At 44.0% G+C, this 13568-nt stretch overlaps 1 protein-coding gene across 2 annotated transcripts in view; it reads left to right on the plus strand.

Annotated features, from left to right (window-relative positions):
* PRKCB (protein kinase C beta) overlaps positions 1-13568 on the plus strand; it is a gene marked incomplete at both ends in the record, with an annotated part of 309492 nt that overhangs the window by 259236 nt on the left and 36688 nt on the right. For both annotated transcript variants that reach the window (XM_079719618.1, XM_079719617.1), the window contains 2 exons: positions 6724-6815; positions 8558-8620. In XM_079719618.1, the coding sequence (XP_079575744.1) occupies positions 6724-6815; positions 8558-8620 (155 nt within the window). The remainder of the gene's footprint in view (positions 1-6723; positions 6816-8557; positions 8621-13568) is intronic.

Raw genomic sequence — 13568 nt, forward strand, 5'->3', positions numbered from 1 at the left:
TGTTGACATAAATGTGTCAGGACCCAGCTGCATCCCTGTGAGGGTACATCAGTGAACAAAAGAGATAAAGTCCCCTGTTCCTTTGGAATTTACATTCGAATGGAGGAGACAGATAATAAACAATAATAACAAAAAATAAAGGGGGGAGAGATGGATGGATGAAGACAGAGATGCTATTTTTGATTGGATGATCAAGGAAGGTCTTTCTGATAAGGATGACATTTGAGCAGAGACCAGAGCAAATGAGGGAGCAAGGCACGTGGATGTCTAGGGGCAAAGTGTTCTAGACAGCAGGGAGAGTGAGTGTAAATGCCCGAGGCAGGGACATGCTCGGCATATTTGAGGAGCAGCAAGGAGGCCAGTGTAGCCTGAGTGGAGCGTCATTTTGTATTTTGTGACCCAGAATTCTCTTATGAATCAGCTACCTTTAAAAAATGACAAATTTATTATAACATGCTGCAAATTTGATATGGTTTTTTTGCTAGAGACTTAGAATTTGGAAGATAAACGATCCTTGATAAAACAGAAAAATCTTGAAGGTGGTCAGAATAGATAAAAAGGAAAAAGACACCCTACCAATATACAAAACAATTTTTGTCATTCTTAAAACGATACAAATTTAATTTCTAAAAACTTGTTTAGAAAAGCAAAGTTACATCAGAAGTATTATTAGACAACTGGATTTTAAAGATCCTTGAAAAGCATGCATGGTGCAATGTTAACAGAAAATGTAAGATATTACATTCTATTTAAGAGATTATTCTAAATGTGTTAAAATTGACTCTGCACATGGAAAAGAATCAGAGACACAGATAAGATAAATCGAAACTTTGATTTGATTTAGGGAGGGGCCAGTGGGTAATTGTCTTCATTTTGAATTTATATTATTTCAGGAGAGTCGATAATAAAACACGTTAAAAGTGTTGAATGTGCCACAAGATGGCAAAAGTTAATACTCAAATACACAGATACAAAAGCCATCAGAAGGGGGTTGAATTTTTAGAGAATTGCTCATTAGAGGAACTGATCTTCGGAGAATGAGGTTTAGGCCAATTGTTCTAGAAGCACAAAGGGATAAGCACCAGCTTCTCAGTCAGATAAATCTGGGTCTATGATTACTGGCTGTGTGACCTCCAGGAAGTCATTTAACAGATCTGCATATTCGTTTCATCATCTTTAAAGTGACATAAGAAGTGAGGATTAAAAGAGGTGGTGTACAAAGTGCAGAACAAACAAAAAGGGAGGCTACCCGCATTATTTGAGCTGGGCTGGAAGGGCACCTGGCTGGAGGGGCACAAAAGGATTATGTGTCCTCCAGCCCTTTTGAAGTTTTTCCCGGGTACAATTGTCAGCCCAGCACATTCATGCAGTTTCCCAGCCGCCAGTGGGCACAGGCAGTTAAGTCTCCTAAGCAAAACATCTATTTTAAATGTTTTCTTTTCAATTGAACATATGCACTTCTTTTTTCTTTTTTTTTAAAATAGAATTAGATTTTATGAGTCATTGAAGGACAGGAATTACTTCCTCCCCAAATTTGCTGTTGTAGCCCAGCAAGAACTCAGTTGCAAGGCATGCCGGGAGGGGCGTCAACCCAGAATGCAAAAAGGGACAGGGAGGGGGTTGAGGATGATTCCACTTGTAGAGTTGGCCCCTGATGACATGTCCATTGAGCACCGAGAGTGTCCAAGGGGTCCTGGTAACTCGGGGTCAACTCTGGGTTGGCAGCAGTATCCAAGGATATAGTTTAATGTAAGGGCGTTGCTGTAGGAAACTCTTGGCCGTAGTCTCAGTTGGCCATGGTTGAGTTGCAGGAAACAGAATACCTCTTCCAAACTAGCTGATGTTAAAAAAAAAAAAAAAAAAAGAATTATTGGAAGAAAAACAACCCAAAGGCAAAGATGTACCTGAGCGTCATGAAGATCTAGAAACTGTAACATCAAAGCTCTCTAGACTCTAGACTTTCTAGACTCTTTCTAGATCTCTGTTTCTTTTTCCTTGCTTTCTTTGTTTTTCCCCTGCTCATGGTAACATGGCTTCCCTAGTCCCTTGCAGTTTGCCTATCCACCAAATTCCCTGAATTCCAATTCATACACAGGAAAGAGAATCTGATTGATTCAGCATAGGTCAGTTGTTTTATTCCTAGCCCAATCACCTAGTAATTGGCTACTAATTCAGCAGGAACCTTTAAGAAGGGGTTGTATCTACAGGGAAGGAATAATTGGCGCTCTTGTCAGGTGGGAGACGCCACCATGAATCCAAGGAGACCGACTGGGTTGGAGCAGGACATAGCCTGCCGCTAGCAATGCAAACATGGTATTCAATGCATCCAAGGAGAGGAAGCTGGAGAGAGCTTGATAGGTGTCTGGGCCTCAGGCAACTAAAGCCATCCAAGAATCTTGAGTGCAGGAAAGGACCTAGGAATGCAACCCAGGCATATAGAGCTGGGGTGGGGAGGAATAGACACAGCCTGGTTCTCTCTGCCCTCTTGATGGTGGCCTTTGAAGGTCCATAGAATTCCAAGGAAGAAGAGAGATGGCCCTAGCCCTTGAGAACTTTGCTCTCTATGTGGAAGGGCAAAGCTTAGAAAGCAGAAAATGCAGTTAGAGGAGCATCAAGTTGCTTGATTCGGATAGTGATTCTTAGGCTATAGAATACAGAGGAAAGAAGGTGTCCACACACTCACTTGAGTGAGCCTCTGTGAGTTTGCATGGACTCCATGCATTATCTGTTACATCTTTGCAAACCCATATGGAAGAGAAGCTATTCCTGCCCCTTTAGGAAGGCAGGGGAAGTTTAAGTAACTGATGCAAGGTCTCAGAGTAAGTAAGCAGGGTAACCGGCACTTGAACCCAGTACTAGCTCACGCCACAGCTAAGGCTCTTAACTGCACAGCTTCTTGATAGAAACAGATGGGTCTTTGCAATAAGAGGAACAGTTTACAGACAGGATTGATTCACTGACCAGCTTGGAAAATCACTAAAGATCATTAAATAGATTAACACTTATGCAACTCACCTTAGAGCAGGGTACACGCTTAGAGTTGCCCACATTGTTGATTTTCTCTGTGCATGGTATCTTATTAAAAGGGGCAAGTGTCCTCCTGGCAGTCACATGGGCATTGTGTCACATCCCACTTTCAGCTGTCTTGGAGCCACAGTGATTATCTCTTTAAATGCCCTGCCCTCTCCAGGGCCTCCCCTGGTGAATTCTGCACATGCAATCCAGCCATCGTTTTAAATCAGACTATCCTCATATTCACACTCCACATTTGAAAAATTCTATCCAACCATTTTGCACGCTACGGTGACAGATATTTAATTTTATTTATTTACTGATTGAATATGAGGGGTCACGGAGAAAGGAAATTTAAAATTAACTGAAGTCGTTTCACGCTTCAGAGACAAGGGCAGTGTGTAAATGAAGAATAACTGCAATAACGGTGATAATTTGGAAGAAACACTGAAAGTTGAGCAGACTGGCTAGTTTGAAGAGAAAGATGGTGAGCTTGCCTTTCAGAGCTTTTAATTGGAGTTGACAGTGGAACACCCACGTAGAAACGTCCTGTAGCCAGCTGGAGCTGACTGGAGCTCAGGAGAAAGGGAGAGGATAGAAATTGAAGTCGAGATTCATCAGCCTAGAACGATGAGAGTTGATGTCTTGAGCTGTGACAAGTCCTCTTTGGAAAACAGAGCAAGTAGCAGGAGCCAATCTGGACTTGGAGTCCATGTTCAATACATACTTTCTGATGTCCACGTAAGAGAGGCCAGCAAGTAGGTCCTGATCCAAACCCACTGCACGTGACTATAAGAAAGATCTGTGAAGCCTTGGAATAATTTTATAGGAAGCGTGGGGAACAAAGTCAGATTTCAGGGCACTGTGGGGGGAATAATTATGTCAGAATTGGAGGTAGTGGGTGAGCTGAAGTCCTTCTCATGAAATTTCTCTGAACACATCCTACTTTCAATGATGGCTTTAGTTAGTTGTATATTAACCATGATTCTGAATTCCTATGGAATTAACCAAGATTCTGAATTTTCTGACGACAAGACCTGTACCTTATCATTTTTGCCCTTTTAACACCTAATACCATGAATTGCAAACATAAATGCTCAATAAAAGTTCTAGAATTCACTTCTCTGCTCAAGATGGGCTCTAGATTGCCATTGGAAGTGTTTTCCAAATTTTGATGTTCCTTGCGTTGGAGTGGGAGATGAAGTACATGGGCAAATTGCATTTATGTTAAAAATAAGTCATTTAAGGGATTGATGTACCAAAGCCAGACTGGTGATAGCATGGAGTCAATAGACTCCAGAGAGGCATTTATTTTTTTACAGAGACAATCTCCATTTATGACTTTGGTATGAAGTTTTAAATTTTTTAAATAACTGTGTTTAAGTAAAAAAAAAAAGGTAAGTTAATAAAAAACATTATAAAATAAGTAAATTTTAGGAGACGATTTAGAACAACATGGTAAAGATCTTAACGTAAGTGAGGTGACTGACGTTTGGGTGGATGGCCTTATGCAGTTCATAAGGCCATGTCTTGCTCACACCTCCTCTTTTGTAACTCCATGCATTCTACTCTCCCTCCTCAGCAATAATAGCCATCAAATCAGGGGCTTCAGGTGCTAGTTATATTTTTAATAATATGCATTAAAATAAACACAAAACTCTAAAGGTAAAAACATAGCCCACCTAAAATGATCTCCCACCCCATTTTGGGAAACATTGCCATTTGGAAGTTTATCTGGTCTCCCCACTTGCCTGGGGGAATCCTTAACATCGGGCACCATGGATCATTCACAGTAGCATCTCTGGCAGTAGAAGAGCCTGGCAAAGAGTGGGCATCATTAAGTATTTGCTCGGAAAATGAAAGGACAGCAAGATGCCAACCATAATGTTTAATAGCTGAAGAACTGGTGTGCCAACGCCACACTCAGTGCAGTTCGAAGATGACAGATCTCAGGGTTGCCCCAAATACAGTGAGTGGTAGGAACAGACCACAGAGCGTGGCATTACCCACCGTGGAGCTCTCTCCCTGATGTTGGGATTCTGACTAATGAGTCTGGGGGGGCAAGTTGAGTTCTTCCAAGGAGAAAGCAAGCAACTGAAATCTCTCCCTCACTTACTTCTCTCTCTGTGGCCGATGCCATCTGCTAGTTTTAAAAATAATTTTTAAAAGCAAGCGTTTTGGTTCTCTTCAACATGCAGCAAAGACAGATGCTATTTTTAGGCTTGTTTTCTATCAGAAAACCCCCAAAGAACCAGGGGCAGGGTGTCGGCAGTTCTGGCTGACTGTCTCCACTCTGCCACTAACTTGTAAGTGACCTTTTTGCAAACCTCATATGCCTTGGAGTGGAGGGTTCTGCCTCTCATTAGAGATGCTGAGAGGGTGAAGTAGAGTCGGGCTGAGAAAGTCCTTCGACATTTCAAAAATAATTGATTAACCTGTACCCGTCCCTTGTGGTCTGCCAGCTTTTTCTGACATCCCTTCTCTTCTCCCCTGGACTGGAAGCTCCCAGAAGGGAGGACACACCCACACATCCAATACAATGTCTGGGTCAGAACCTTAACACGGGAAGCTGCATAATACGAGGTTACAAGTGTAGACTCTGAAACCAACCTGCCCGGGGTTCAAATCCTGCTGGGGGAAAACGTAATGTTTGTCATGTTGGGTTGTTTAGAGAGATAAATGAGGCGAAATATGTAAAGCGCTCAGCTTAGTCACATAGTGCTTGCAAGGTGGTAGCTTCGTTTCATTGTTTTTATTCTAATTATTATACACTCAATACACATTTGATAAATGCACACATGACTGTTATATGTAAGATAAAGTTCTGTGCACTGTAAGGAAGACTTTTTTTTTAGTGGTGGATTAAACCTTTGTTGTATGGCCGCCATCATTGTTAGAACACTTTACATACGTCATCTTGGTACTTACTCTATGGGCAGGTGGGTTGTGTCCAGTTTACAGGTAGAGAGACAGCTGGAGATTTGAGAGGTTAAGTAACAGCTGTTGCACAGCTAGTAAGTAGTGGAAAGAGACTTCAAATCCTATATTGATTTCATCGGGACCCTTTGCCCTACACATCACTTCTCTGCTACCCGCCTCCTGGTCTTACAGCCCCGTACCATAGCTTGGCGACTTTTGACAGCAAACCGCCTTTTACACAGTGACCCAGCCACCCTAATATATAAGTAAAACAGAAACACACATTTCACAACGCGACCAGTCCCGGAAGCCACACACTGTCATTTTTACAATATCCTATTGGTTACACAAGTCAGTCCAATTCTCAGAGGGAAGGGACTACACCAGGATGTGAACACCGGGCAGTGGAAACCACAGGGGACATGGTGGAGGCTGACTCCCGCAGCTTACCTATTACGGGTATATGATTCACTTAATAGTCTCTACTGTTTATTAAAATAAAATTTACTAAACAATGATAGCCACTAAGTCACGAGATTAATGTGCTAATTATATTTTCCAGTACCGACAAGTATAAAGTTAGCGTTATTAATTTAAAAAAACAGTTCACATACTGCCTGTGGTCACTTGCATACTTCTAGTGGCACAAATACTCCGCTTGGGGAAACAGTGCACCCAGCCTGTCACAGAGTCCTGGTGGTTTTGAGCATAAATCCCAGCTATTACCTGCTCTCCATTTGGAACCCAAGGAACTGTAAGAGGCTGACTTTGCTCTTTGCTGTCTTCTCCCAGGACCGCCTGTACTTTGTGATGGAGTATGTGAATGGTGGCGACCTCATGTACCACATCCAACAAGTGGGCCGGTTCAAGGAACCTCACGCTGTGTAAGTGAGAACTGGTGCTGTGCTTTTCCCTTGGAGTAAATGGGTGGGTTGTTAGTTCTTTTGGGTTCTTAGTCGAATAGGGATTTTAAACATCTTGAGCTTTTTCTTTAAACATCTTGGGCTTCTGAGAAAAACATGGCCGGGGCAAAGGGTGTTCTGCTGAGATGGGATACTTCTTTCTTTCTTGACACCAGCTAAGAACTGGAAGCTTGAAAGCCACAGCTATTTCTTTATCTCTAAGATTCTTGGGGCCGCACTGCGTGGCATGTGGGATCTTAGTTCCCTGACCAGGGATCAAACCCATGCCCCTTGAATTGGAAGCGTGGAGTCTTAACCACTGGACTTCCAGGGAAGTCCCTATCTCTAAGTTTTGCCCCTGGCTCATAAAGAAAGCCCTATAGCTTCCTTGGGGGATGTCATTGTAGGTTTTGTGTATTCCTTTGCTGATGCTTATTGAGAGCTTACTATGTGCCAGGCCCAGAGAGTTTTTAGAGACTTGCTCAAGGTCACAGAGCTAGTGTGAGGCAGAACCAGAATTCTGACCCAGATCTTCTTTGCTCACGTTCTCTGTCTGACACCACTCTCCCTCTTAGATGCCCTCGTTCCAGGGAGATGAAGGCTCAAGCTGCATAGAGACTACGCTCTGTGGCTCTTGGGGTGGAGAGACTGACTCTGGGTCTTTGGAAATCTGTTTCCCCTGCTGAGTTCATTCTGTCCCCTTCAGTCCACAAGGCAGCTGGTCTCTTCTCTTTAGAACACAAATTTCATCCTGTTTCTCCCGGCTGTTGGAGAATAGGAGCACGGCCAGTCATAGGATCAGCAGAGCTAACCTCTCCTAGGGAGTTTGCCAGGCTCTTATCATCCCGCCAGAAAGCTCTGGAGGCTCATCTAGGGCGCCATCCCATCGTTGCAGAGGCTTGCTGGCTCCTGTTCAGCTCAGCCTTGCCCCCCTCCTCCCAGCTGCCCAGGTCATGAGCACTAATTCTGGTAGGGTTTGCATTCTCGTGCTTCCAGGTCGTGCCATTTGTGTATCTTGGCACAGTCCTAACGGGTTGGCTCTTCTTGTTCTTCTGACATCTAATTGACCACTGACCTTCACTCCATTATCACACAAGACACATTGTCAGGACATTTTACAGAGTTCCCCAAAGGCCCACCTAACCTTTGTAACGGGGCTTTCTGGTTCTCTCAAAAATCTGTTTCTTTCCGGGCCTTCATGAAGAGCTTACGCTTTAGCCAGATGCTGTTTCCAATACTGGCTGTGCCATTCATTAGCTGTATAACTTGGTCAAGTTATTTCATGTCACTAATCCTTAGTTTCCTCATTTGAGGAACAGGGAAGTAGTAGTATCACCTACCTTATAGGATTGTTATTTAGATTTAATCAGATGATAACCTGAAATGATGCAAGGTTGATGGTAAGCCTTCAGCAGATGTTAGCCGTTATCATGCTGGAGTCTGAAATGATCCTTCTCCAGTCAGTTCATCATATCCCGTGGCCTCCGCCCCGCTAAGCAGGTGCTGAACCTCTGCCCACTGCATTTTGACCTTAGCCTCATAGCTCTCTAAACCCTGTTCATCCGTCCAAACTCTCATACTTCGTTTTATGAGACGTACGGTTGACCATCCATGGTGGAACATTAATGCCCTATGCCCAGTTCAATATTGTATTGAGTTCTGAGAGTTGCCAAGCATATGGTGTCCTTGAATTTCTCCATTGCTTTTTTTTTTTTTAATTTCAGATTTTATGCTGCAGAAATTGCCATCGGTCTGTTCTTCCTACAGAGCAAGGGCATCATTTACCGGTAAGTGAACCCTGCTCTACTTCCCGTCTCCTTGGTTCCTAAGCTCCTCCCTTCCCTGCCTCTTTCTTCAACTGCTTTTAAAATTAGACCCCACGGTGGGGGAGGAATCCTCCAGTGCTAACTTGGGCATGTGCTCCGCCAGGCAGCATTGCCCACTGCCCTGGCAAAGTTTGGGCAGCTCTATACGATGACAGAAGATCTTCCTCCAGTGATGGTTCAGAGCTTCGAATGTGAGACCATTTGCTCAGAGGAGGGAGCTCACCCCTGGGGACCCAGCCCTTCTTTCTCTCACCCGTGGACCCCACATTTGGGGAGCAAGCGAAGAATCGTGGCTGGCAGAATGTGCTGGATCATATTATTAGGAAACAAATTTCTTTCTTTCTTTTTTTCTTTCCTTTTTTCCTTCCTTTTTTTTTTTTTGCTATGTAACTACAATTTGGAAATGGATCTCTGAGTAGCTTGCCCTGAAAGACAGGATTAAGCTCAGGACTTGGCATTTGCCCGTTTTTGCAGGAGCAAGCGTATGATCATAGCCGGATGAGTCACCCCATTTTATATCTCATACAAGCAAACTATGGAGCCTGGGGCTGCTATTTGTCAGTGAGTCCAGGGTGTACAGTTCTCCTTACACTACATGGATGCAAATGGCATTACAGTGCAGGCTTGCATTGGTTTGTCATGCAAGGGAGGCTGGCGCGTGGCACGGGGCTTCCAAAGGGCACTTGGCATGGGCGAGGGTTTATTTAAAAGATCCTGAAGAGTCATCAAAGTCCGTTTCCTTCCTTCATTCATTCATTTGACAAACATTTATTGAAAGCCTACCACGTGCTGGCTTCTAGTCTAGATGGTGGGGATACAGCGTGAAGAAAACAGACAAAGCCCCACCTTTGTAGAACTCATATTCCAGTGGTGGAAGACAGATATGTAAATCATACAAATACAGTCCGTCGAGTAGTGAGAAGTACCATGGAGGAAAGTCAAGCAGGGAAGGGGTCTGGTGTGGGCTGGGTGGTGGTGGGTTGCCTGTCATTCTGTACAGAGCATGAGATTAGGGTCTGAAGAGTTAGGGAAGACCCTCGGAGGCCTGGTCTTCCTAAAGCAGTTGAAGGATATGGGACTAAAAGGCATAAAGAGATCAGCCCTGGTGATCTCAAGGCAGAAACTGGAAATGAGGCTATGGGCCCTGGTGGGATGAAGGGATGGAAGGTGAGGGCCTTGCCAGAAGCCTGCAGAGTCCTGGGGCTTTTTTTCACTCCATGAAGTAGCAAATCCAGAATGCATAGAGTCCCCACTCTGCCTGTGTGCTCCCGAATGGAAGAATGAAGGTCAGGAAGCCAAGTGGCTTTACGTTGCACAGTGTGATCTCAGTGAAGAAATAGAAACGGTGAGAGTAACCATAATAATTTAAACTGTAAATTGTGTGGTCATTCAGCCCACGCTTGTCCTCCATGAATATGTGTCACCACGTATGCATGAGACGGACCTGTGAAGCCTCTAATTCCCCCAGTTTCTCCTTTGACTGTCATGGTGGGAGCATCTTGTGCTGAATGTAATTCTGGTGTTGAAAGGTACACATTATCTTCCATACGACATGGCCCCTAAATTCAAGCCCGTGACTTCAACTGGTGCTTAACCAAAAAACCGGGGATCATGGGTAATTGTTCACTCTACATGGTTTTCACCTTATGTGCTGACATTTGAACCTAACTCCTATACAAGATGGGCCTCCACCAGAATAGAATTAAGGCACTCAAGCGTTGCTGAGAAGATTAAACAGGGGACTGTAAGTTTATTGGAAGAAAATCCAGTCCCAGTGGAGGAAACAGGAGATGAAATGATTAGAGTCCTTGCCAACAGGGTTGGGATTGAAGGCAAGGTTTCCAGTCTAGCAGGGAGCTGGATTGGGATCTGGGGTCCATTTGGTCCAAGTCATAAAATGCAAAGATTAACATTCTAGGTGCTAGACCGTGCCTAAATGCAAAGCTTTTTCTGCTAACGACACATTCTCTCTTTCTTCCTCCATTATTTATACATTTAGGGCATAGTTATCACTTTTCTAAGCCACTCAACATCTGAACCCCTTTCATTTGTGAGTAGGAATGGAGTCCATATCCTCCTCTAAAGATTTAACGTGCCAGATACTTTCACAGCCTCCCTGTAGGAAGAGCAGACACACAACTCAGGCTCTGATGCTCATCACACTCACTGAAGACCTTGAATCAGAAGTTAGTGACCAAGAAAACAGAGGCTGTAGAATCGAGTGGGGCCATAGTCAATCAGCTATGTCTGGTTTCCAGAGGCATGAGGGGAAGTGGTTCTTAGCAACAGCATCCAGAGCCCAGTGTTAGGGCTTCATGGAACAAGGGAGGATGTCTGTGCCCAGTGGTGACGTCAGTGGCATCTTCGCTGGGGCATCTCTGTGCTGCAGTTAGGCATTGTTCCTGGCTGTGTAGCCTCCAAATCTGGTTCTTCCGCCTTTTTGGAGATTCTCTGAGCTCCCCAATTCCCTTTTAAAAAACTCCTTTTCCGGTTGAAATAGTCAGAGTTGGTTTTTGTTGCTCACAATCAGGAACTTCAGTGGAGACAGTATTTGCAATTGATAATCAAGTGAAAACTGTAAAAAAAAATGTACGTGACAGAAGAAGTATGGTTTTTTAACTTCATAGAGATTGGTTTCATGTTGGTAAAGTCTTTAAATGTTATAAATCCCCCTCTTCTTCATTTGGATCTCTAGTTATTTGGACAGTTCTCAAGTAAAGAGGATGAGGAATCATGCTAGACTTGCGCTCTCTGAGGACCATGGCTGGAGATGTTGGTTGGGGGGAGGACAAACGACCCTTCCAAACTTAGTGTCTGATTTGTAGATTGCCGTCTCTGGAATGTGTGTTGATTTTGCCCTTGATGGATTTGTGAACATGAAACATCTGACCAGCCCCCTTTAGAAGCAGAAATGAGGATTTATTACATTAAACAAAAGAATGGAGTGGACTATCAAAACACCATTATGTGACAGAGAATATGACCAGGGCGTGCTCTAGCCCCATGACCTGCTGGCCCTTAGCACCTGAAGCTCCTTTTCTATTATAGATGAAGATGTCCTCACTTCCAGAGTTGCCCCAGCTGCCTCTCTGGGGGCATGTGGTCAAGCTGAGGGGAATGTCATGGATCTCTGTCAATCAAATCACATGCAGACCTGGTATGTTTAGGTGAAACAAGTTTCTGCAAAGTCAGCTTTTCTAAGTTCCAAGCTGGCCTTCAGAGACCTCTGTGGCTTGTAGAGAAGCATGAAGGCTGGATGTGGGTAGCACCACGGACAGCACCAGAGATTGTGGAATGTTGCTGCTGGTAAACAGGGGTGCAAGTGAGCTTCCCCTTGGATGAAGAGACCTCACAGACACGGATAGTAGATGCCAGGATATATTTTCAGGTTGTATTTGTTTAGTTGAAGATGATGACAGCAACTCCATTCAAACTAACTTACATTAAAGGAGGCATTTTCTGGCTGACACAACTGAAAAGTCCAGGAGGCAGATCTCACTTCAGGCCTGGATGGATCCAGTGGCTCAAATGATGTTATGAGCATTTATTCTCTTTCTCTAGGTTCTGCTTTATCTATACTAGCTTTCTTCTCTCCATCTGTGACCCCTGGCACTTCTAGACTAACTTTCTACCACCTGAGCAATCCCAGTGTAAAAAGAGCTCATCTCTTTCCTGATGGTATCAGCGAAAATGCCAGGGCTGATGTTGATGTTCAGAGGCTTTGAGTAGCTCATAGTGGGTCACATGGCCATTCCTGAACCAGTCACTGTGACCAGCAGGATTTCCACTGGCCGGGACAGGACCACATGACCACTCCTGGAACCAGAAGTTAAGAGCAGCATCACCAACCATGAGAATCAGGGAAGGTGGCTCTTGAGAATCAGGCAAGATGATTCTTCAAAGGACTATGAGGATGCTTGAGAATGGCTTGAGAATCAGGGAAGGTGGTTCTTCAAAGGAATAATAGGATGCTCTCACCCCAGGATGCTAGAATAGGCAGAAGCCACAGATGTCCACCACCCAGTGAAGATGATTTAAAGGAGAGATCTGAACTGAACAGTAGATCCCTTTACCTCTGAGGAAGTTGGATTTCTAATGGGATTGCGGAAGTCTGGCCCATAGGTCATCCCTACTCATTGATGCTGAAACACCAAGTGATGACATTGGAGTCAATGTTTAGGGAGGAGGAAAGTGTGATGATATTGGAGTCTTCGGATACACTGGGTGTGTGCAGGGGTCCCCAGACATCTAACTCTCCTCATCAACATGGATGAAATAAAAGAATGGGAGTGTAGCCCGTGTCATTTAGGACATCACTCCATGGAGGTGACACCTTCCTGACACTCTGTTACAGTAACTTCCTTCAGTTCCTGTCCATCTCATCATTCTTTTTATTTCCTTCGTACCATCCATCAGAAGCTATAATAAGCATGCTTATAGATTTGAATACTTGGTACTTGTCTTTTCCCCTCTACTAGAATTTAATCCTAACAAGAGCAGGATGCTTGTTTATCTTGTTCATAGTATATACCTCACTCAAAGCATAGTGTCTGTCACATAGTAGGTGTGCAACACATATTTTTTGGTTGAAAGAATCAGTAGAAACTCCTGGGTTCATGGCCTAGGAACTGGCTTAGGAGAGCTTGGGGCACTTGGTGTTAAATAAGATGCTCTCAATCCGTTTTTTTCTCCATGATCTTCAGAGATTTTTTAAAAATAAAAATTTTGTGTAAAACATATCTTCCTACGAAATGTTAAGCGGTCCTGAAGTTGCAGAGGTCCACTCTGGAGATGTTCCTGGATACAGGAAGCTTCTGTGGATGCTCTGTCCTTTATTTAGCTGTCTGTGGATCACTCTTCTCAGAGCTGCTGTCTCACTGTGTCCTTCTGAGACGCTTGGCACAGTTGG

The sequence above is a fragment of the Hyperoodon ampullatus genome, assembly GCF_949752795.1.
Source record: "Hyperoodon ampullatus genome assembly, chromosome: 14".
Lineage (NCBI taxonomy): Eukaryota > Metazoa > Chordata > Mammalia > Artiodactyla > Ziphiidae > Hyperoodon > Hyperoodon ampullatus.